The sequence below is a fragment of the Zootermopsis nevadensis genome, unplaced genomic scaffold (genome assembly GCF_977971745.1).
Source record: "Zootermopsis nevadensis isolate Lab colony 2312 unplaced genomic scaffold, Znev_1.0 Znev_ptg000015l, whole genome shotgun sequence".
Lineage (NCBI taxonomy): Eukaryota > Metazoa > Arthropoda > Insecta > Blattodea > Termopsidae > Zootermopsis > Zootermopsis nevadensis.
The window spans coordinates 1,915,020-1,938,884 of record NW_028259147.1 but is presented as its reverse complement, the minus strand read 5'-3'; the positions used below and the strand labels follow the sequence as shown (position 1 = coordinate 1,938,884).

At 38.9% G+C, this 23,865-nt stretch overlaps 1 protein-coding gene across 1 annotated transcript in view; it reads left to right on the top strand.

Annotated features, from left to right (window-relative positions):
- The window catches only part of SerT (Serotonin transporter), a 54,461-nt gene that overhangs the window by 1,411 nt on the left and 29,185 nt on the right, over positions 1–23,865 (top strand). The window contains exons 2-3 of the mRNA XM_022071842.2: positions 13,386–13,626; positions 19,669–19,803. Coding sequence (XP_021927534.1) covers positions 13,416–13,626; positions 19,669–19,803 — 346 coding nt within the window. The 5' untranslated portion in view covers positions 13,386–13,415. The remainder of the gene's footprint in view (positions 1–13,385; positions 13,627–19,668; positions 19,804–23,865) is intronic.

The window sequence follows — 23,865 nt, the reverse complement described above, 5'->3', positions numbered from 1 at the left end:
CATCTGAAATCTCGCTAAAATTGTTTTATTCAGATGAATAGTTATTTAAATTTATTTCTTCTATCGAACGAGAACAAAATTATTCGGTTCATATGATTTAGAAACGATCCACTTAACTGTAATTAATTAAAATAATATAAAAACTGGGTAACCATAGCAACAAGTAGTTTTCAGCCAATGATTCAATATTTTCGAAAAATGCTAACAAGTCATTGACACAGCACCGCCTAAAAAACTACATTTTACAACTAACACTGTGGTATTAGAATTCAAAAGTTCAACGCCACAATACCACAGTTCGATATTGAACACGATTCTAAACTAGATTCATTCCCCTTCTATCCTAAGGATCTATTTCCCTAACATCTATCTCAATGTTATCCTTTCATCGCCTCATTGTCTTCAAATCACACGATTTTCACGGAATTCCCCATCAAAATTCCGTTTGCATTCCTTATCTCTCCCATTCTAGCCTCTTCAATATGTGCTAATTTTTATAGAGTTATATATGTTTTGATGATGGCCGTCTTTTGGGTTATAGTGCCAAGTAGTCTGGTAGAATTTTACCGACGTTTCAGAGGTACTTGTTATCTCCAGTCATCAGGAAATCTACCAGACTACACGGCGCTATAACCCGGAAGACAACCGTCTTTCACATTATGCAATTAAAATATATTATTTATAATTATTCAACTGTCGCAGAACCTCGTTCAGCGTAGGCATTTGTGAAATTTCGGGTCCCATAAAATTCGAGAAAGCTCGTGGTTAGCTGAGCCCCAAGTTACCTACAGGAACAACGCAACAAGTTTGGAACAAACTTCTGGAAGTTACCAAATCTGATATTGCTTAAGTTACTAAGGTTTCCCTTCTTTAAATTTGTATTTTAGTCTGTGGGCAAAGCCGTAACGTAATACTGGTCTAGTCTAAGAAATGCTTCAGTAACACAATGCACGTGTTGCAAAACAAGCGTGTAGTAACTTAATCTGGGTCGATAAGATGTGCTTAATTCATACAAAGCTCAACGAGAGTTGGCAGCTGTAGTCAGATGTTACAGACTTTCGCCTCCTGTCTAAAACGATAAGATTGGCATTTAAAAAAAATCGAATTAGATTCTTTAATTGTGGCTAACACCAATGCTATCTGACAAATAATAACTAACAGCTTTCGTGATACAGATTTCACAAGTTAAATTTTACAGAATTATCACACATACATAACTATAATTGTGTTTAGAACATAGAGAACTCAAAACAAAGGTCCTCTAGGTTATTAAAATTATAAAATTAATAAATTCTGAACGGTTTTAGAGCAAAAAGTGCACAAAGTCGTTTTAATGTCGAGGTTACATTTTTGGTCACGAAATGAGCCCATGAAAACAAATTAAAAAAAGGGTTTTTACCAAAATTATATACGTCAAAAATTTAAATCATTGCTAACTACTTCTCAAGAACATTCTGTATAAACTACTAAAGTTACTTAGAGTAGAATTAAATCCGTTAAGATGAGTAAGGATTTGGAACTATTTTATAATATCCCAGAATTCACCTCACAGGAACTCATTGTGAGGTCATACCATTTTATGACGGAACTGGTCCTGGGAACCTCTTGCATGCGACTAAGACCCGTTAATATAAGACCACGACAAAAAGTCAAATTTCAAAAACTCAAGGGAAAAAGTTATGAAATTTATGATCACACGGTAGTAAAGATTTCAGTGTCGCGTCTTCTGGGTTGCAACGCCGTGCAGAGGTAAAGTTAGACACCGATATGCCTCTCAAAGTCGAGGTGTTAAAAATCCTTGGCGTTTACAAGTGCACTCACTCAAGGTTAATGACTTTGATGACTTCGCGTTAGGTATGAAGTGAAGTTTTTTGAAACCGGTCAATGTAAATATCCATGAATCTCTTACGTAAAATATCAGTGTTCAAACTCCGACCCTTTTTAAGGTAAAAAGCTATTCATTTGTAAGAAATTTATGAGGTGTGTTATGGTGAATGATAAGATTTTGAGATTTAATTATTGGTTCTTCGGTTACTTGAACCATTTGCTTCGTCTACATCAGAAGAATGCAAGAACATTAAATGTTATTAAGCCTATATCAGTTTTGGCACTGAAGAGTACAGTAGGAACAAAAATAGAATCAACAAAGAAGCAGACACACGTACATATAGAGAAAGAAAAGAAAAGAAAAGGAAAATTAACAAAGGAATGAGACAAAGAGGAAATAACTGAAATAAACAAATATAAAAAATAGGTATTAATTAAACTAAACGCAAACAACATACGAATAAAAATTTACTTGGATATTATCCATCGTCTAGTAATAAAACGTAAAAAACGTAAAACGACGTTTCGGAGATGGGGCTCTATCTCCGTCTTCAGGTTCCTACTCAGTTGGGCCCACTAGATAGAGCTAATCCCTATCTCCGGACAAATTAAAAAGTGAAAGTCCCAGAATAAAAAGGCATTTATGCCCCATCTCCGAAACGTCGTTTTACGTTTTTTACGTTTTATTACTAGACGATGGATAATATCCAAGAAAATTTGTATTCAATTGACTCTTCACCATCGTCAAGAAGTTTTAGATTTGGCAAACAACATAGCAGTATTTTTTCACGAAACCTGAAAAACACACTCCAAAAAAAGCCACACAATCAGAACGTTTGTTACCGGCGTACGAGCGAAATAAATTCAAGGATTAATAACAAATTCGAGACAGCAGTGTGGCATTGACTAATTAATAGCTATGAATTTCACGCAGCTAAAACTCGTTGTCAAGGAGAGTTGTAGATGGAACAAGCAGATACATAACTATTATTGTTGTAATCCCCACATAAATATTTAATGGAACAATCTGTAGTTCCGTATTCAGCCTCTCGATAAATCATTCTATTGCCTCACTGGCTCTGTAGGTCACCGAATAAATTAAGTCTTTCGATCACCATTTTCAAGGGCACTTTTATATTCAACACACCTAGTAAATCATAACCTTCGTTTGTACAGTTTAAATGTTACTACGCAGTAAGGAAACCGAGCATAAGGTAACATTTAACTGATAATATCTGCGTGTACATAAATGCAAAGTTATCCCTTTTGTTAATTTAGCATCATGCAGCGTATGGGAGAACGGAGGTATAACTCCACACTTACGTAATTCTGCACCAGATACACGAGAGTATCTAGCTTCATAATTAGGTCGCTTTACACTTGGGGAAATAATTCTTGTACCACTGAAAAAAGGCATTTCTCACTTTTTTATATATATGTACATATTCACCTCATTTCATTCGAATTTTTGGTGAAGAGACAAATTATAACATTTCTCAGTACGCATTCTTCTCGAACCTCTAATTAATGTAAATTCTTCTCTCTTAGATCCAATAATCCCCCCAGGCATCCTGTTATCAAACACTTCAAAACCGTGTTCTTTGCAAAAATAAACAAACAAAAAAATGAATACATGAAATTAAAATAAAAAATAAAAATGAATAAATAAATAAATAAAAATGAATAAATAAAATAAAAATAAAAATAAAAATGAATAAATAAAAATGAATAGTCCATGCCCCACACTCATCTAAAACACACAGTAAAATTATAGCTTCGTATATTTAAATTGATATGATTAAGAAACAATTATGAGACATACAAATTGTTCATGAATATTGTTAATGTTTGTCAGAGACCAATAGAGGCTTAGCTATAAGTCAGTCTCTTCCAAGTTCAAACATAAGGCCACTCACACAATATCAGGCTGCAGTTACCACACACGAAGAAAATTACGTCACGAGAAGTTCTGTGTGGTGTCAAGAATGCGATGGTGTCGTGTAATAATCAACTTAGCTGAAATATTCTGTTCCTGCGTGAATGCCAATTGTACAGCTTTGTGAATGCAGAAATAACTTTACTCTTACGCGTGACATTTCGAGAAATGGATGACAGATGTAACGTATTATAAAACTATTCATTGTATGAATTCTGCCATCTGTTGGTTATGAATATAAATAGCATCAACAACAATGCACAGAAAGACATTTGAAGAAAAAAAATGACACTGTAGTCTGAGATCCGAAATAAGGGTTATCAGGTTCATACATTTATCCTACATACATTTATCTCTGTAAAATGTGTAAAATCACTTTTAAATAAAGATTATTAACATAAACACACGGATAAATTCTCGATTGATCGATTTTTAAACCTTGTCACTTTACAGTGATCGAGATTAGCTCACTCTAACGGACCCCACAAAGTAAGTGCCCTGAAGACGAGAACAGATCCAGTCCTCGAAACGCTGTGTAATTTATAACATCAGACTACGAAAAAGGTCGAAAAACCTAACAATGAAGATTGTATTACACCATTGTCGAAACCCTTAAAAATCGACACGGACACATGTATTATTATTATTATTATTATTATTATTTAGGATCTCGGAAACGAAGATAACATTTATACGTCACGTAGAATTGGTAGAATTGATTTATCTCAATTTTAAGTTCTGCAGAATATAATTTATTAATTTATATGGAAGTAACTTTTAATTGTTGTCGAATAATATATAATCTCTCGAATCTGATAGAATGTAGAAAGTAACCGTTCTTGAACATTCATCCTTTCCGTTTCATTTCTCTGGTCTTTAAGAATGAAACTTCTAGAAAGATCTATAAAGAACTGTAAACGAATTCAACAAAAGAATTAATATTATTTTCAAAAGAACTCGATTTTATCTAAAGATAAAAAGAAAAAGGATTTTTATTCTAATGTAAATAAACGAGATATATTTTGTGAGAACGTTCACAGTAATCAGCAGGCATAGAATAGGGGTTCGTTTAACTGAAACTCTCAAAAGAGGAGAATTATATTCTCTACGCAAGGACCTCACAGGCGAGAAACTGAAATTAATACGCGCATGTAAAGATTTCTGACCAACCTTGTTGACGGCCTGAGAGTTTTAACGCATAACATTTTATAGTTTCACATTAGGTTAGGTTAGGTTAAATAAATTCATTTGTAACATTACCCGTCAGAAATTATGGGAAAAACTAAATTAATAAGCACAGTCATAAATATTATCCTATAAGGTGCAAAATCCCTTAACAGCAAATGGTTGAAATAAAATTATTTGTATCTTACGACAGTGATTAAAAACTACTTTAATTGCAGATTAATTGAACTAAATAAGATGAGGTGGTCTAGCGGTTAGAACGCTGGCCTTGTAATCCTGGGGTCTCAGGTTCGATTCCCGGCGGTGCCCGAATTTATAACTTGTGTTGGGCAAGGCCGTGGTCTAGGCAACACGGAGTTTTCCTCCGGGGGCTTCCCCGGTTTCTCCGTGGCATCCCATTCACACACAGAAGAAGGCAATGGCAAACCACTTCTGGATCATCTGCCAAGAACGTATATGAACAGGTCCCAGTCCGAGAAAAGGACGGAAGGATCCTGTTCATATGGACCTGTCGTCAGACAGAACACTAAATAATAATAAGATGAGGTGGTCTAGCGGTTAGAACGCTGGCCTTGTAATCCTGGGGTCTCGGGTTCAATTCCCGGTGGTGCTCAGATTTATAACTTGTGTTGGGCAAGGCCGTGGTCTAGGCAACACGGAGTTTTCCTCCGGGGGCTTCCAACAATTACTCCATTCACACAGAAGAAGGCAATGGCAAACCACTTCTGGATCATCTGCCAAGAACGTACGAGGTGCGATCGAAAGGTTTTTCAGACTGCGCGTATAAAAACCTGTACACTTATCTCAGGTATTAAATTCATCCATCACCCTCGAAGTAGTTATATATATCGTATATGAACAGGTCCCAGTCCGAGAAAAGGATGGAAGGATCCTGTTCATATGGACCTGTCGTCATACAGAACACTAAAACAAATTGAACTAAACACTCTGTTTGTCTCTATATTCTTAAAGGCCTTCATTTGAATCCATTCGTACTCTGATTCTAAACGATATTTGCCAGACAGTAATGACTACATATGGTTACGTTTTAAAGAAATCTGACTGTACGTCCATATCAATTTATTTGTCCCAATTCCCATTACAAAAATAGATTCTGAACCAATTAACGGATTTGGGCGAAGACTGGGTTGATCATTGTTCCGTCAGAGGGCACCTCACCACCTGTTTTTTTTTAATTACCTATAATCAATAATTCCACAATGGCAGTCGTGTAAATACGTGATAAAGTTGCCTATTATTTTTGTACAATGTACTTTGCGAAAAAAAATTCATGCTTCTACACCGCTGTTACAATCGCCTGATCTAGACCAAAACTGGAATCTGTCCACAAATTTCAGTGAAAATACGTTCAGGAGCTCTCGAGCTGCCACACGCGGACAGACAGACAAACAGGGAGAGGCAAATGTGCGGATTTGTTCTTTTGGACTGTTGCGCCTTGGTAGATTTTTACAGACGTTTCAGGGGTGTTTCCTGCCTCCATCACTCTAATGATGGAGGCAGCAAGGATCTCTGAAACGTCGATGAAATTCTACCAAGGCGCAACAGCCTTGAAGATAGTTATCTCAAGTGCAGTCAGCACGATTCAGGTATCGTAAAATAGCATTTATTTACGTTTTGTGTCTTTTAAAAGACTAATCTGCCTGCTTAATATGATGAGGTGTGATATGTCTGGAAGACACAAAGTTCTGTGTTGCACGTCTGGTTTCAACATGGGCTGAACCCCTTATGTCAAGTGGTTGTAGCGAAGGTGTGGTCGGATATTGGACAGAGAGCGAAAATATTTACTGAGTTGCCTCTGAAGGCGTTAAACAAGTGTGTACAGTCGTTCTTAAAGACTAAAGCACTCTCACAGTCGAACCCGTTAAAGGTCCAAAGGTCACTCCCAACTTTCCTTAAAATGCTTCAGTCTACAGACGTATCTGACTTTCATACTCTGACCACAGTAGCCTCTTATTATCGACTCGCGGGGTAACCAGGTTATAAATATCAATTTATTACAACTTCGTGGCAGTTTATTAAAAATGCCACCAATTCACCACCGATATCTGAAACAAGTTCACATAGACAGCTCATTAAATTTCATATCAAAACTGATATGTATTAAGTATTCAATTAAAACCGAACATTTAATTTAGGTGGTAACTATTTTTTATTATATATTAGCAAGTTGGGCTTGGAGATGAAGGAGAAACTAGTGAAGTGTTACGTATGGAGCAGAGACTTGGACACTCAGGAAGAAGGAACAGAAATACCTGGAGAGTTTCGAAATGTGGTGTTGGAGAAGAATAGAGAAGATCAGGTGGACGGATCGAGTGACCAACGAAGAAGTATTGAGGAGAGTCAACGAGCAAAGAAACATTCTGCAGGCGATTACACGAAGGAAAGCTAACTGGCTGGGACATATTATGAGAAGGAATGGGTTACTGAGTGATATCATCGAAGGCCAGGTTGAAGGAAAGCGAGGACTGGGAAGAAGACGGATACAGCTAACCGACGATCTGAAACAAGGAAAGAAGATAAAGTTCCAGGAATTAAAACGAGAAGCTGAGAATAGGGAAAACTGGAGAGCTCTTTTTGGGCAGAGCAATGGACCTGTCGTCAGACAGAACACTGAATAATAAAAAGATTGATGTAAAATAACAAAGATGTATAATTTGTAGTTTTCATCACAAGAGAAAACTTGAATGCGATTTTTAAATATGCCACGATACTTCCTCGCCTCAGTCTCTTTATAATCTCTTCACGTCGATCTGAAAATTCATCATTTGATACCAAGTAACCTTACAGGCTGATATAGAATCATTGAAAGTCCACAACAAATCAGTCGGGAAGATTAAATGCACCTGGGCCACCTGAGCAGTGACCGTGGGTTCGATTTATACTAGTGGTAGCCTCGTTCTGTCCTGTACAAGAGGAGCCCTTTGAGACTATCATGCACGCAAGGACACCTGCCAAAACTGGCGACACATATATTGTATCACCACGTCATTGAAACTATAAGCTTTCATTTGTTAGTTGTTACGTCATAAACACAAACATATGGAGATGGTAGGGACTCGAAAATCGTTGTACGTTCTGTGACGTATGTCCACTTATCATATCATTATTCTGCAAGTGCACTTCATTAATGTCATGTCCGGAGTTCGACTGTACAGCACTCTGCAATACCACTTGCAGCCAAACAAGACACAATATAGTATATGTTGCTACCCGAAAGGAATGAGCAGCCAAAAACATCTACCAGTCTGGTAGAAGTTTACCAACGTTTCGGTTGTCTTTGCTGCCTCAATCATCAGGGCGATGAGGACCTCTGAAACACTGATAAGCTCCTGACAAGACTACACGGCGCTTAACCCAGAAGACAGCCATCTTCGTAATCACCGCCGTGAGATACTCAAATCAAATCAGATGAATCTAATTTATATTTTAAAACCCTGTTTGTCTGAGATAAATTATAATATTGTATGGATTATGTTCCGTCTGTCTTATGATAAAGTCCGTTTGAAAAAATATTTGCCAAAAAATGTCAAAAACATGTTTTGTTAGAATCTGGCACGACATTTTTATCCGTTCTCTGGCCCACTATCGTACTCATGTCTAAAGCAGGCTAACAGTTATAACAACCGTGTCCAGCTCACTGCGTCCGTCTTTATTTTATTTTTCCTTTGACCACAACCGTAATAAGACTTAGACAAAGACGCCCGCGTACAGTATGAAAGGCCCATGAGATGAAGTCCGGTCGTACAAAGACACATCACAGACACGCGAATTCATCACAGTGAACTAAGTAGGGTCCCATGTGCGCCAGATTCAGGTCCCGCTGGCACCTATTATATGTCTGTAGACGTCAAGCCCATGTGCGCCCAAGAAATGGGTTATCTGTCCTATTATAACAAACGTCATAATTACACCCGCAGAAATTAATATCATGAGAACAGCGAATTACACTTGAATGCAATGCAATTCTTGAAACCACAGATACAAAAACCACCGACTGTTAAAATTAATATTAAAGGATCTGTAAGGAACCGTCGTGACATAATTTAAGGTAATATTAAGATACTTGCTTGGAGGGACTGAGAAATACCACAGAAAACAGTCGGAATAGCGTTCGGTACAACAGGTCCTGAAGTCGAGTCTTTGAATTGATATTTTTAAGGTCCCTTCCACTACTTAATTTAAAAACGGGGTTAACACCGCCCCAACAAATCCAGTACCGGTTTAAAATCCTACATTTCAATCGATCTTAGACCTCATTTTCAAATTAGGAGTTCAACATTACAGTCACAAGAGATGGCTAGTTCTATTCTGAGCCAGTTAACAGTCTATAGATTTATAAAAATAAATTAGGAAATGTTCGCAAATGTGGCGAGTTTAGCAGAATCTGATCTGACAGTGACACCTCAGACGTTTGGTGTCATGACCCTTACGTGGGCTGTGTGTCTGGCGTCTGTCCTGTCCAAGTCCACGCTGGGATTCCCGGGTAACCAAGGTAATCAACATTACGTGAGGGATTCCCCACACAGTCATTTTTCAAAAACGCGTGCCCGTTACAATTTTCTGATCTGGACCAAAACTGGAATCTGTCGACAAATTTCAGTGAAACTGACAGATATAAAATGTATTGAAAATCCGCCCAGATGGTCTCGAATTATCACATGGTTACAGACGTACATGGCGAAGGTAATTTACGCATTTTTTTCCCCGTCTATCAGTTCCAAACACGCCTAAAGCTGTCGGACGAAATAAAACATTAAGGTGTGATAAGCAGACTATACTCGTGTGTTCGCAGTCCTCCTTTCCCACACTGAAAGCCCCCCCCCCCCCCCCGGGCCCACTGCCCAGGAGATTTATTCTTGTCTTACGTGATCCTCTAGACCTCCCGACCTCTTTGGCCCCTCAACAATGTTTTGACAACAAACATAAACTGATCTGTAGAGCGGTTGCACAGAGCTGCCTGTCTTTAAAATCTTTAAAAGTACGCGAAAGTAGTACAAATACTCTCTTTGCGACCTTTCCTTGACGTTATAAACCACAGTGGTAACTATATGTACCACCTGTTTTGACATTAAATAACTCAGCAATTTTGCTCAAAGAGTATATTACTACATTTCGTATGATTCTCAGCGTGAATAAAGATTTAACAAGTTGAATTTGTAATGGTGAAGAGCTGTGTTTTCTCTTCGCGGTACGGATTGAATTCTTAAATATTACTGAGCCGAGCTTCGGCTTCAAAAGGTTAAGAGAATTTCATCATCAACGAATCAGAAATCAAAATATTATCGTCCTGATCGTGAACACTGTAAGCTCCTCCGAAAGCCAGTCAATACGTACAAGACTACACGGCGTAACACCCCAGAAGACACCCAACTTCACAACCGTCGCCGTGAGAACTTCAAAATTTCAATGATTTTAATATCATCCTCTCGATATGCCTATATTCCCAAATTGTAACATTTTCCGACTTAAACTGTGAAAACATTTTTCACACGTGTTGGTAATCAGACATTCCTTGGTGTACTCACCTTTTGGTCAAGACTAGAAATTTTGATGATAAATTTTTACACAATTTTATTCGGAAACTCTGACGGGAAGACACGTAAAGGCGACCTAGACTGAGGTGATAGTTGAATTGAAACGGATCTTAAAGAAGCAGGGTGTCAGGATGTGAAATGGATTCAGGTGGCGGAATATTCTAAATGTCACTAAGATTTGGGGCTTCGGGTTTTATAAAGAGGCCCTGGATTTCTTGGCCACCTAAGCTACAATCAGCTTCTTAATAAAACTTCTGTTCTAATTGTGTACGATGCCAGCATTCGCCCGGAGGGGTTTACAAAAGCCGTGGAATATAGTCAGATCCGTCGGATGATAATGAAACACGGCCTGCTACTGTTTGCGTATTTGAACTGTCCGCCGCTTACGTCTGAGCGCATTGCACACCCAAATACCTCTGTTATAACCCCATAACTCACAGAATTAACCCAGATTGCGTAGCAGATGACGCCTGTCTAGCTAATTCAGAAATTCCCAGCAATTTATAGGGCCCGAAGGTTCATTACCGTGTTCACAACATCCCACCATCGATCCCTATCCTAATTCAGATTAATCCAATCTGTTCCCCCAAATCCTATTTTCTTAAGATTCAGTTTAATATTATCTTCCAATCTATATACAGATATTCCGAGTGGCATCTTCCCTCCAGTCTTTCCAACCAGTTTTCTAAACACTTCCCATCTCCCCAATGCGTGCTATATGACCCGTCCATCGAATCCTTCTTGACAATGTTTTATGGAGAGTACAAATTATGAAGTTCCTCATTATGACGTTTTCGCTACCCTCTTCTCACTTCATCTCTCCAACATCAAAATATTATCCTAAGCACCCGCAAAATGTGTTCTTCCCCTAATGTCTTAACGTGAGAGCCCCCTCAACACACAGACACACGGAGTTTATGATGTACTAAATCTTGAATAAAAATATAAAATTTTCCTCTGCTTAAGTTACATGCTAAGGCGAATTTGAAAACTAATATATAGGGTACAAATAAGGGATTGTGGTAAGCAGTAGATAAATTTATTATTATTATTATTATTTGGTGTTCTGTCTGACGACAGGTCCATATGAACAGGATCCTTCCATCCTTTTCTCGGACTGGGACCTGTTCATATACGTTCTTGGCAGATGATCCAGAAGTGGTTTGCCATTGCCTTCTTCTGTGTGTGAATGGAGTAATTGTTGGGATGCCACGGAGAAACCGGGGAAGCCCCCGGAGGAAAACTCCGTGTTGCCTAGACCACGGCCTTGCCCAACACAAGTTATAAATTCGGGCACCGCCGGGAATCGAACCCGAGACCCCAGGATTACAAGGCCAGCGTTCTAACCGCTAGACCACCGTGGCGGTTTAGTAGATAACTAATTCGGAAAAAAATAATTTCCAACAATTTTTAAGCACGGCGGATACATTTAAATGTGTCGGAATGGAAAAATTCTGACGGAGGTGACAACACATACGGCTTTCACATTGTCAGTTGGACTTTGCCTCTCGTCTCAACAAGACAGGCCCCGTACGAGGTAAATGCTGAAGGACAATGAGGAAAAAATCCATAATTTACAATAATTTAATACAATTGCATTGAATGGGAGTTTCGAACAATGCCTCAACAATTGGTAACGTTAGAGATGCGTTCAAATTGCGTATTTATTTGGAGTGAACACGGGATGGGAGGCTCCAGTATCCTGGACCAATTTGTAGAGCTAGAGAACTGTGAGGGGTGGAGTGGGGGTGGGGATTCCACCCTATCCTTCTAACAAGCCACCGATTTATTACCCCTGTTCGTAACCCTCCATTGTGCGATTAAATTTTTGTGCCTCCCTCCAGAAGCTGTACAAATCCCAGGTCTTTTAGAGTCACTGCGAAAATGGACGGAATCACACAAAGTTGAAACTCACCGATGACTGTAGAATCACCGACCGGGCCCTGGTAGAAATCGAATCCCTCTCTGAATGATACGTTCTTATTGTCGATATATCGAACGGTGTTATCTCTGTGTAGCGGGGCCCGTCACGTGATCAGTCCGCAGGCCTGCTTTTATCAAGGCTCCAGGAAAGAAAGTCCATGAAACGGCGAGTACAATCATCTGTCTCCTCGTTTTACGCTCTTCGCAAACATCGCAATAAACACATCGAATACAGCGCCAAGACCGTGGAACTTCCGATCAATCAATTCATTTCTTAAACAAAACCGATTCCTTTCAAACGATTAATTATTTCTTATTTTAATCACTTGGAGATTTATTTTGTGTCATTTAACAGACAACATTTTCGTCACATGTCAATTCAGTTTTGTACTACGGCGGCCAAATCAAGGAGGGTGAGATGGGCAGGATGTGCAGCATGCATGGGGGCGATGAGACTAAAAATATCACTTAGAAGGACATTATTAACGTGGATCTTAAACAAACAGGGTGTCAAGATGTGGATTGGACTCACAGGGCTGGGATAAACACCATAAACACCATAATAAACATCCCCGTTCATAAAAGGTGGGCAGGAAAGCTGAGCGACTGTTAGCTTTTCTGTTGAATGGTGTTTGTTCCCATCGTCCAACCTTCAGGGTGACAGTCGCTGTAATGCAAATCCACAGATTTCTTCATTTCTAGTGTCAAATTTGCGGTTTATCCAACGTTCGAGTAATTTCGCAAATTAATCACTAAAAATCAAACATATTAAGACTGGCCTGCCTAAGAAGTTGAATAAACCTGGGCTTCAGATATGCTTATGGACGGGGATTGTAAGAGATTTTAGATTTTCACGCCTTGTGGACTCGCAGGCAGACACGACCGTTTCGGAAGGAAAAACTGCCTCCATCTTCAGAGCCTTATCCACATAGCGTAACAGTAGGTATTTTGTTTTGCAGGTGGCTCACATCCTGGGCGTGTTGGGGGACATGGCTAGTGATCAGGGGGCGCAGGACCATGGTGACGGTGGGGCCGATCAGCAACAGCATCAGGGGAAGGTCGTCACGGTGACCCTAACACCAGACCGACCTCGTGAGACATGGGGGAAAAAGGTCGAGTTCCTTCTGGCGGTCATCGGCTTCGCCGTGGATCTAGGCAACGTGTGGCGCTTCCCATACATCTGCTATCAGAACGGAGGGGGTAAGTCCACAAAACTACGGTGTATACTGGGGAAGTGTGCCCCAGTTTGAAGTAAAGAATTATAGGTTTTCCAAACACATTCTCTGCGACTGGCGCCGGTTCTAATCGTCTCAAGTCGAAGCTCGTGTTAAATAAACAGTCCGTACCGCGAAGAAAACACTACACTTCACCATTACAAAGATCAACTGGTTAACGCTGATTAAGGAGATAATCGCTGTTTCATTGATAATCGATCAAAACACAGAAATACAAAATGTAGCGTTACGGATTGGCAGCTGGTAAGTATAGTTACCATTCGGCTATAAACGATTTATGTTCATTCACTGCAGATACAAACCAGTTGTTTCAATGGTAATCACGTCACAGATTTCACACGGCATCACAAATCAGTTAGCTTTATTTTAATTAGTGCTCTGACCACACATCATATGAGAAATGCGTACAAAATTTTGGTTGATAATCCTGAAGAGTGAAGACCACATGATAATATTAAAATGGAGTTTGGGGAAAGAAGGTAGCATTCATCTGGTTCATGCTTCTGTAAACAGTAATGAATATTCGGGGAATTTCTTGGCCATCAGAGCGTACTATTTATTAACTTGTCCGGAAGTTACTTTACTGAGATGGAAAGAATATAACCAAAGGTTTGATAGTTACCCTCCTGGACGGAGAAAGATCCTATCCAATGGTAAACTCACATTCAATGTGACCCCAAAAATAAATTTTATGTACTGGGAAGTTACGTAAACTTAAAATTGTGGTTATCGTCTATTGAAAAGCCGTCATGAAACTCGACGCCTCCCAGGAATAGCGGACTAGCGCGCAAATAATTTTCTTCTGAAGTCTTTTAAGGTTTGCCTTCAGTTAACTGATACCGCGTAGAAGTTTGTACGTGATTCTGGTTTGTTTCTCAACATGTCTGGTCTGCTTTATTTCACAACAAATGATGGACGTTTGGAAGTGGAGAATACTAAATTTATTATGCCAGCCTCACACACAACGTTATAAAAATACTACACTGCTTATACATTTAGTCAGCAGAACCTCATGTTTAAGATCATGATATAAAAAACACATCCTGTTAGAAATTTCTTAAATTTACAAACGTCTCAAATTCGTTTTAGCTTCCAGTCTGTCACTGAACACCAGAAACGATTTTATTCTCGACTATATATCGTGGCCTTCTGTGATACGTCTCATTTCTCTACTTCAAGACTAATGGACACCGTGATAAATGACCAAGATCTAAGATGAATATACTTTACAAAATGCTTACAAGAACGAAATATGGATTCATGACTACAAACTTGCTATTTCAAAAAATGGCTTCGGGACTCATCATTTCCTCCATCAGCTGTCAAGAATTCTCCTCTCAGAAACCTTTGGTTCAATCAGTTTTTCCCTCATTTGTAAGAGAGCAGTGGATAACGAAAAACAGTTTTTGCGTTCAACTTTTAGATAGTACAGAGAAAAACGAAATATTCTAAAACGAACTGTAGCAACTACTCCCCGAATTTAAAATTTTAAATCCCAATACCACCTACTTTAACAACAAATAACTTATGATTCTCAGAATAAACAATAATTTTTTCTTTAAACAGCATTAACCGGTGATCCTTATCATGGAGACAAGTTGTTTTCTTTGAGGTAGAGAGTTTGTAAAAAAATTAAGTATTAATCTAAAGATGTCTGTCTTCTGGGTTGTTACGCCGTGTAGTCTGGTGGAAGTTTACCGACGTTTCAGAGGTCATTTTTGCCTCCATCATCAGGACGATAAGATGATTACTCATTATCTCAGCGCGATGAACTCATCATCTCATCGCCCTGATGATGGAGGCAAAAAGGACCTCTGAAACGTCAGTAAACTTCCACCAGAAGACAGCTATCCTCAGGCTCACCGCCGTGAAAACCTATGATCCTACATATTAAACTAAATCTTTATGTGAGCTACCCGGTCCAATGAGGAAGTCTGTAACTGGCCACAAGCCCCCCCCCCCCCCCCACGATAACAATCCCCACCCCCTACAACAAAAAGAATATCTTACTTTGTCTTATCCATTTATCACCCAGAGAGGCAGAAATTTTGGTAACATTAATTACAAAAGAAATTCAAAAGTGTTCATTGTTCCGTCCTTAAAATAATACCAAAAAAAAGGCGACGACACTTACTAGACCCTTCGTTCTCTTTGCTAGATCGAAAATGCTTTGCTTTCGGATGCTACCTGTTGCTCCTACTGACAAAATATAAAAAATAAGAAATGTTTCCTTCCCTCGTGACGTCCGTTTTTCAGAGAGTTTTTTTATCTTATAAATTATGACAATAAAAACAATTTTCAAACTAGGATGATGAAGAAAAAATGTCAATTACCGGGCAGAAACTTTAACGGATTCGGACAACGTTTCTCGCTTGTTTCACAATAATTTTAATCATATATGAATACTACAACAAATCATGACTCATCATGGAAACATCACTACAAATAATTATAACATTAACATCTGCTACTACTCGTTTAAAGAACATTTAGTTCGATCACTTCCTCGGCAAAGTAGCTTACCCGCAAGACATATCCATGTAAAACAAAACTGTTCAATTCATCTGCCACTCACTAACACAGGTTAAAATTATTCCAAAACAATTACGGGTGTAATCTGTCTACTCTTAATTTTATTCTCGATAAGGTAGTATATTTGCGTCATATTGTGAATTAGGTTAATATTTTAATATTTTCCGTCAAATCACAATTTTAATAAGATAATAAAATATAAAATATTTAAAATACCATTTCACGTTCCGCATCGAATGATCGATTTACAAATTGGAACGTTCCGATTATTATTATTAAAATTGTGATTTGACGGAAAATATTAAAATATTTATTCTCGATGTCACAGTGTTCAAGCGTCGACGGCGGTGACTCTGGTGGGGTTTGGCGGAGTACGCTTTTGGCGTGAATCTACAGTGAAGTGGTCGGTTTTGTGTTGGTGCATTTGGCAGAAATCTGGCTTCAGGACTTTCGACACAATTTTCAAAAAAAAAATAGTATCGCAATAAATGTGTTAGTTTTCAACACAAAAAGGTACATTCCCGTGAACTTTAACGGGTCATACAAACTAGGAAGTATGTGTACACACACACACAGAGAGAGCAGACAACGTCCCTTTCGATTCTCCTATTAATCTGAGTTGGGAATTTTCAATTACAAGAATTTAAATAACGAACCTCCTTATTACACGGTCACAGAGGCGCTTGTCCAAACATTGTCTCGCCTGTCCAAACTTTCTCCACGGTGAAATTGCTTTCACAGAAAAGAGGATAAGAACTCTATTCTACTTCCACTCACTTGTCAGAGGAATGAAGCTGATTTATACACTGTTTATTTATGCGATATTTTAACAAATTATAAGCCCGCTACTTCTTCAGATATTTCTGCGCTGTGCCAAATTCTGTAAGACTTCGTCAAATATAAAGATAACCGTCTTCTGGGATGTTGAGACGTTTCAGAGGTTACTGCTGTCTCCATTATGAGGGAGATTATACAAGCAAAAAGCACCTCTGAAACGTCGGTAAATATCTACCAGACTACACGACTCAAAGTCTCATAAAAAAGTCATCTTGACACCCTGACAGTATAAAATATTTGCATTGGTAAAATAGCATTAGAATTGAAGATATCCGTCTTCTGGGTTGTTGCGCTGTGTAGTCTGGTCGATGTTTACCAACGTTTCAGAGGTCATACTGCCTCCGTCATCAGGGCGATGAGTATGAAGATTTCCGTCTTCTGGGTTGTTGCGCTGTGTAGTCTGGTCGATGTTTACCAACGTTTCAGAGGTCATACTGCCTCCGTCATCAGAGTATGAAGATTTCTGTCTTCTGGGTTGTTGCGCTGTGTAGTCTGGTCGATGTTAACCAACGTTTCAGAGGTCATACTGCCTCCGTCATCAGAGTATGAAGATTTCTGTCTTCTGGGTTGTTGCGCTGTGTAGTCTGGTCGATGTTAACCAACGTTTCAGAGGTCATACTGCCTCCGTCATCAGAGTATGAAGATATCCGTCTTCTGGGTTGTTGCGCTGTGTAGTCTGGTCGATGTTAACCAACGTTTCAGAGGTCATACTGCCTCCGTCATCAGAGTATGAAGATTTCTGTCTTCTGGGTTGTTGCGCTGTGTAGTCTGGTCGATGTTTACCAACGTTTCAGAGGTCATACTGCCTCCGTCATCAGAGTATGAAGATATCCGTCTTCTGGGTTGTTGCGCTGTGTAGTCTGGTCGATGTTTACCAACGTTTCAGAGGTCATACTGCCTCCGTCATCAGGGCGATGAGTATGAAGATTTCCGTCTTCTGGGTTGTTGCGCTGTGTAGTCTGGTCGATGTTAACCAACGTTTCAGAGGTCATACTGCCTCCGTCATCAGGGCGATGACGGAGGCAGTATGACCAGAAGACAGAAATCTTCATACTCTGATGACGGAGGCAGTATGACCTCTGAAACGTTGGTTAACATCGACCAGACTACACAGCGCAACAACCCAGAAGACGGATATCTTCATACTCACCGCTGTGAGAACCTCAAGTCTTACATAGCATTAGAATTGTCTACAAGGAATTGCGATTGTGTAATCTGTGAAGATGCAAATGTTCTGAAGAGTCCTTGATTATACGGCATGGAAAATATTTATACCTTCGCATTCATACCATTAAAATGGTTTTACCTGACTGACTCCATGTCTGCACAAATGTATCTTCAGTAATAAAGATGACAGGCTAAGTGGCTAGGAGAAGTGTTCGATCTTCTTGTAAGAGTAAACAAACTTTTTGTTACGGGTAAATAAAGTTTTTATCCGGAAAGATACGGATCTGACAAAGAGACGCAGAGAGTCGAAAAAGTCGTGTGTAACATCTTTATGGAAGACCCGAAACTTCTATCACCTCGCAGCTCCAAATCCCGTTATGTCCCAGCGAAAGATACACCGGTTCCTTTTTTGCGCTAATAAAACTGAACCACTAAGGCATGCTCGTATTTAATGAATGATTTGCGAAGGTAGTCGTTTGTTTAAAAGGAAATGTCCCAACTTTCTCTAAAAAAAGAATGAGATTTGCTGTGATAGACTGTAAGGAAAATCGGATTGAAACTGTACCGAACCGTATAAAAAGAAATTGAAATTAAGAAGCTCTGACTTTAATAAGAGCATTAGTTAGGTCCACAGATATATTTCTATGTGGTTTGATCTGTTTTCACAGCCTGAAAACATTAATTTAACAAACTAAGAAGAAAAATGATTACAAAATAATAATAATAATTCAATTCAATTCAAAATAATGATGATGATGATGACAAAGGTAAACTAGTATATTTTCTGGTTCTCACGGCGACGAGTATGAATGAGTCTGTCTTCTGGGTTGTTTCGCCATGTAGTCTGGTAGACGTTTTCCGACGTTTCAGAACACATCAAATCTAAAACTTCTTGACGATGGTGAAGAGTCAATTGAATAAAAATTTACTTGGATATTATCCATCGTCTAGTAATAAAACGTAAAAAACGTAAAACGACGTTTCGGAGATGGGGCTCTATCTCCGTCTTCAGGTTCCTACTCAGTTGGGCCCACTAGATAGAGCTAATCCCTATCTCCGGAGATAGGGATTAGGCCCTACTGAGTAGGAACCTGAAGACGGAGATAGAGTCCCATCTCCGAAACGTCGTTTTACGTTTTTTACGTTTTATTACTAGACGATGGATAATATCCAAGTAAATTTTTATTCAGTTTCAGAACACACCCGAAACGTCGGTAAACTTGTACCGGACTGCAAGGGTTTAAATCTCGAGCCTGGCTATCATAACTTAGGTTTCTATGTGTTTCCTCAGTCCCTCCCGGGTACTATCTTAAATTATGCCATGACCCCTTCCTTCCACATCCCTTCCGATTCATTATTCACTCATCACCCCATCAGTTGATGGAAAATAACCTGAGCTATTGACGGGGAAAAGATGTCATACCGAACTAACTAAGCCCTAATGAGTGGGACTCTTTCTTTTCTGTTGCAGGAGCCTTTCTGATCCCTTACTGCATCATGCTGGTGTTTGGCGGGTTGCCGCTCTTCTACATGGAGCTCGCACTGGGGCAATTTCACAGGTGTGGGTGCCTGACCATCTGGAAACACATATGTCCGGCGCTCAAAGGTAAAAAAAAAAAAGCTCATTTCGAATTTGGACCTGCTGTATGTGAGTTAAGCTTAGTTCCATCGGACTAGAACGCACCTTTCATCCCCTGCTGGTAGCTACAGAAACATCATTTGCAATTTCCATCTTATTTATTGAAACCGTCAACCGAATTCAGAAGGCTGTATTCCGGCTTTATATGCCGTTTAGCCTGAGTTTATGGATATGTCAGAGGCCCTTACTGCCTCCACAATCGCCCTGATGATGGCGGCAGTAAGCACCTCCGAAACATCGGCAAACTTCACCAGACTATATGACGCAACTACCCAGAGGACAGCCATATTATTTCACTTAGGGCTGCGTCCTAACTATATCCTTCGCAATGGAAAAGATTAAGAGCTACAAATGAGACAAATAAAACCGCGGATATGCGGAAACGCGGATAACGAAAGTGTGTCGACGGTGTAAATCAATGTAATAGAAGAGACGTCTTTAAACAAACCAATTTCCAACCAAAAATTCATCAATAATTTTTAAAAAAAAATGTAACTTTACTCACAATATAAACTATGGGGGTGCACTTTCATGAGAAAGTTTTGTATTTTACTTTGTCGTACGACCGCCATTAATGGAAAATCGACATCGACCCACGAACTATTTTTACATCACACAGCGATACAGTAATTGTCTGGACTGAGGCAACAAAGTGGGAGGAATTATGAGGTCTGCCTTTCAACATGAAATGCATTTCACTTTTATATTAGGCCCACTGTGGTAGCGTGACCCCCTCCCCCCTACCACCACCCCCACAATGCTGGACTTAATATCGGATGAAGGAAACACGTTAGCCACACAGATGTAGCCAAGTTGAAAGTAAAAAAAATTGGTTTCAAGGTCACAAGCTGCCACAAGAACATACTTTTTGAAAAATCTGAAGGAGACAGGTAAAATTGGAGAATAATATTAAAATGGATCTCAAGTAAATTGTAATGATATGGACTGGATTCGTCTGTCTGGTGACAGGGACCAGTGGCGGGCTTTTGCGAACACGGTAATGAACCTTCGGATTTCAGAAAAGGCTAGAGTTTTGACCAAATGAACGACTACAAGCTTCTCTAGAAGAACTGCCGCCTTATGTAAGATTCTGGGACTTAAATTATATGCATAATCTTTCAGAATTTAAAATAAAGGATTTGATTGAAATTTGAACACCGAACTCAGATTGAATTCTTCATTTAAATTTCCACAAATATCTAAGTACCTAAAAATTTCCGTATCGAGGGATCTGACACTCTAAATTGCGTTTCTCGTTATTTTGCCTAGCCACTTCAAGGACATTCCAGTATAAACCTTAAAATAGACGCCAACAGCTTCTGAGACACAATCACTGAATCATACGACGCTATATTATCTGAAGGGCTGATTAAACAATATCACTTTAGCCCTGAAGATGGAGGCACCATATTCCTCCGAAACACTGGCACACAAACATGAATCTATTGGGCTCAACAACGCAGAAAAGGACCGTCTTCGACCCCCGCAGTGCCTGAAAGCTTCTAACGTTTCAGACTTCCCCAAAATCTGGGCGTCACAGTCTCCTACTAACAGCACTTGCATTAGGACGGACTTTTCATATTCTGTCCCGGCCTGTTGGTGCCGTGACATGATTGATAGGCTTGGCGCACGGTAGACTAAATATATACCAGTCTGTTAACAACGCCTTGCGACGACATAACAATATCACATAATACGCGCTGAATAAAACCAGACTTAAAAATAAACCAGAACAAAAACTAACTCAATGGGGCAGAGTCCTTCTTGAGAAGCTGAGAGTCACGCACGTAGTCACGAATTTCCCTGCCTTTTATAGAACTCGAAAGTTCATTACCGTTCACAAGTCCGCCACCACCCTGAGCCAGATAAATCCAATCCACATCCCTCAAACCTATTTCCCTATCAACCTTTTTAATATTATCATCTCATCTACGCCCATCCAGACCTCCTACTCAATGGGTACCGGGGGGTCTTTTCCCCGGGGGTAAAGGGCGGATGGGGCGTGACTCTGACCACTTAACCCCACGAAGTGCCGAGGTCAAGAGCAAGTAGGAGATATACAACCTCCTCCCCCCCCCACGCGCCTCCGTGGCGTGTAGTGGGACAACTTTACTTTTACAAATTTCATGACTCAGCCACACAGAGCGTGGGCGTAATTTATTCCCATTGAAGCTATTTCATACCTCACATTTTTTAATACGTATTATGCACACAGAATGCGATGTTCGAAATTTCAAATTGTTTTTGTTATGATAACTATACAATATTCGACTCTGAGCATAAGATATCTCGTCTGCTAAGATTTGAAAATTTAAATTTATTTATAAGTGTACTTTAGCCATGTTACCCCATTTTATTTTTTAGAGGAAAACGTGTCCATTACAACATGACTTATAATAATGAATTGTATGATTAATATATATTTATATATTAAATCTTGTCCGTCTAATCACAATAAATTCTTATTAAATATTAAAATATTACAATAATTAACATTTAAAATATTTAAAATATCAAATGATGTTCTTTATCGAAATATTCGATTTACATTAGACCATCAAGGTGAAAAATGACGGTCTAATGTAAATCGAATATTTCGATAAAGAACATCATTTAATAATATTTTAAATATTTTAAATGTTAATTATTGTAATATTTTAATATTTAATAAGAATTTATTGTGATTAGACGGACAAGATTTAATATATATTTATTATATCACAATATGACGCAACTTTACCATCTCTTGTATGATTAAGTTTTACATTGTTATTTAATAGTGAATACAAACAGGCGATATTTTAATTTTAATTTCAAAATAAAATAGGTCACATAGCTGACATAAGGCAAAAGATTAAATAGATGCTAAACGCGCTGAAGACGACTTTCAAATTATTTCATGTCTAAGCACAATGCGGTTCTAAATTCAACACCACGCGATCTAATGAGAAGTGAAAATAATTAATGGCGGTGGTTTAAATGCTGTTTCATATCTCTTCCATTACCTTTATTGTATTTAACAAATTCTATAACTTCATCTTCCCTTCCTATTCATATCACGTGACACAAAGAACAGGGAAGTAAACGCAGGATTAGACAATTACATTGGTAGCAAGCTCGTGCAAAACGCACATGGGCCTTAAGACCACCTAAACCCCAATGGTAACTATAACTACCACTTGATTTAATAATAAATAATCCTATATTCCGACCACAGAGTGTATGGGTTTCATATGATTCTAATTATAAACAGCGATTATTTCCTTAAACAGCGTTAACCAGTTGATCTTTGTAATGGTGAAGTGTAGTGTTTTCTTCGCGGTACGGACTGAATTCTTAAATATTATTTAGATACCTGGGTTTCGTGCGATTCTCAATGTAAACAGCGATTATCTCCTTAAACAGCGTTAACCAGTTGATCTTTGTAATGGTGAAGTGTTGTGTTTTCTTCGCGGTACGGACTGAATCCTTAAATAATATTTACACGAGCTTCGGCTTCAAAGGATTTACGTTCTGTATCATAATATGGCTTCGAGTATGTTTCTGTATAAATGTAGATTTCCTGCATTTAAATATGCAAAAATTAAGACGACAATTAACGGGCAGACCTACTCGTAGATAAAATGATAATATTAAAGTGCACAGACGTTGTGATAATGTGGAGTGTATTCATATAACTCGGGACAGGGACACGTGGCGAGTTCTTGTGAATAAGGTAATGAACCTTCTGTTTCCGGAAAAAGCGATGGATTTGATAATAGTTGAGCGATTATTTTCTTCTCGAGAAGTGTCTCTGCACCATGCAGTCAGTTAACACATCGGTGTAGCCGAATTATGCCCAGTGCAAGCTAATAAACGACTGAGTGAGACTTTTAATATTTTCCTCAGTTTCTCCCAGCTGCTTCCGAGATAGTACAATGAAACAGGTATGATTGCTTAAAGTCATATCCTTGCTTATTCAACAGTCATTGTAGTATTTAAACCCAATTTCATACCACGTAATCCCAACAGCTGAAACAGCATCATGTA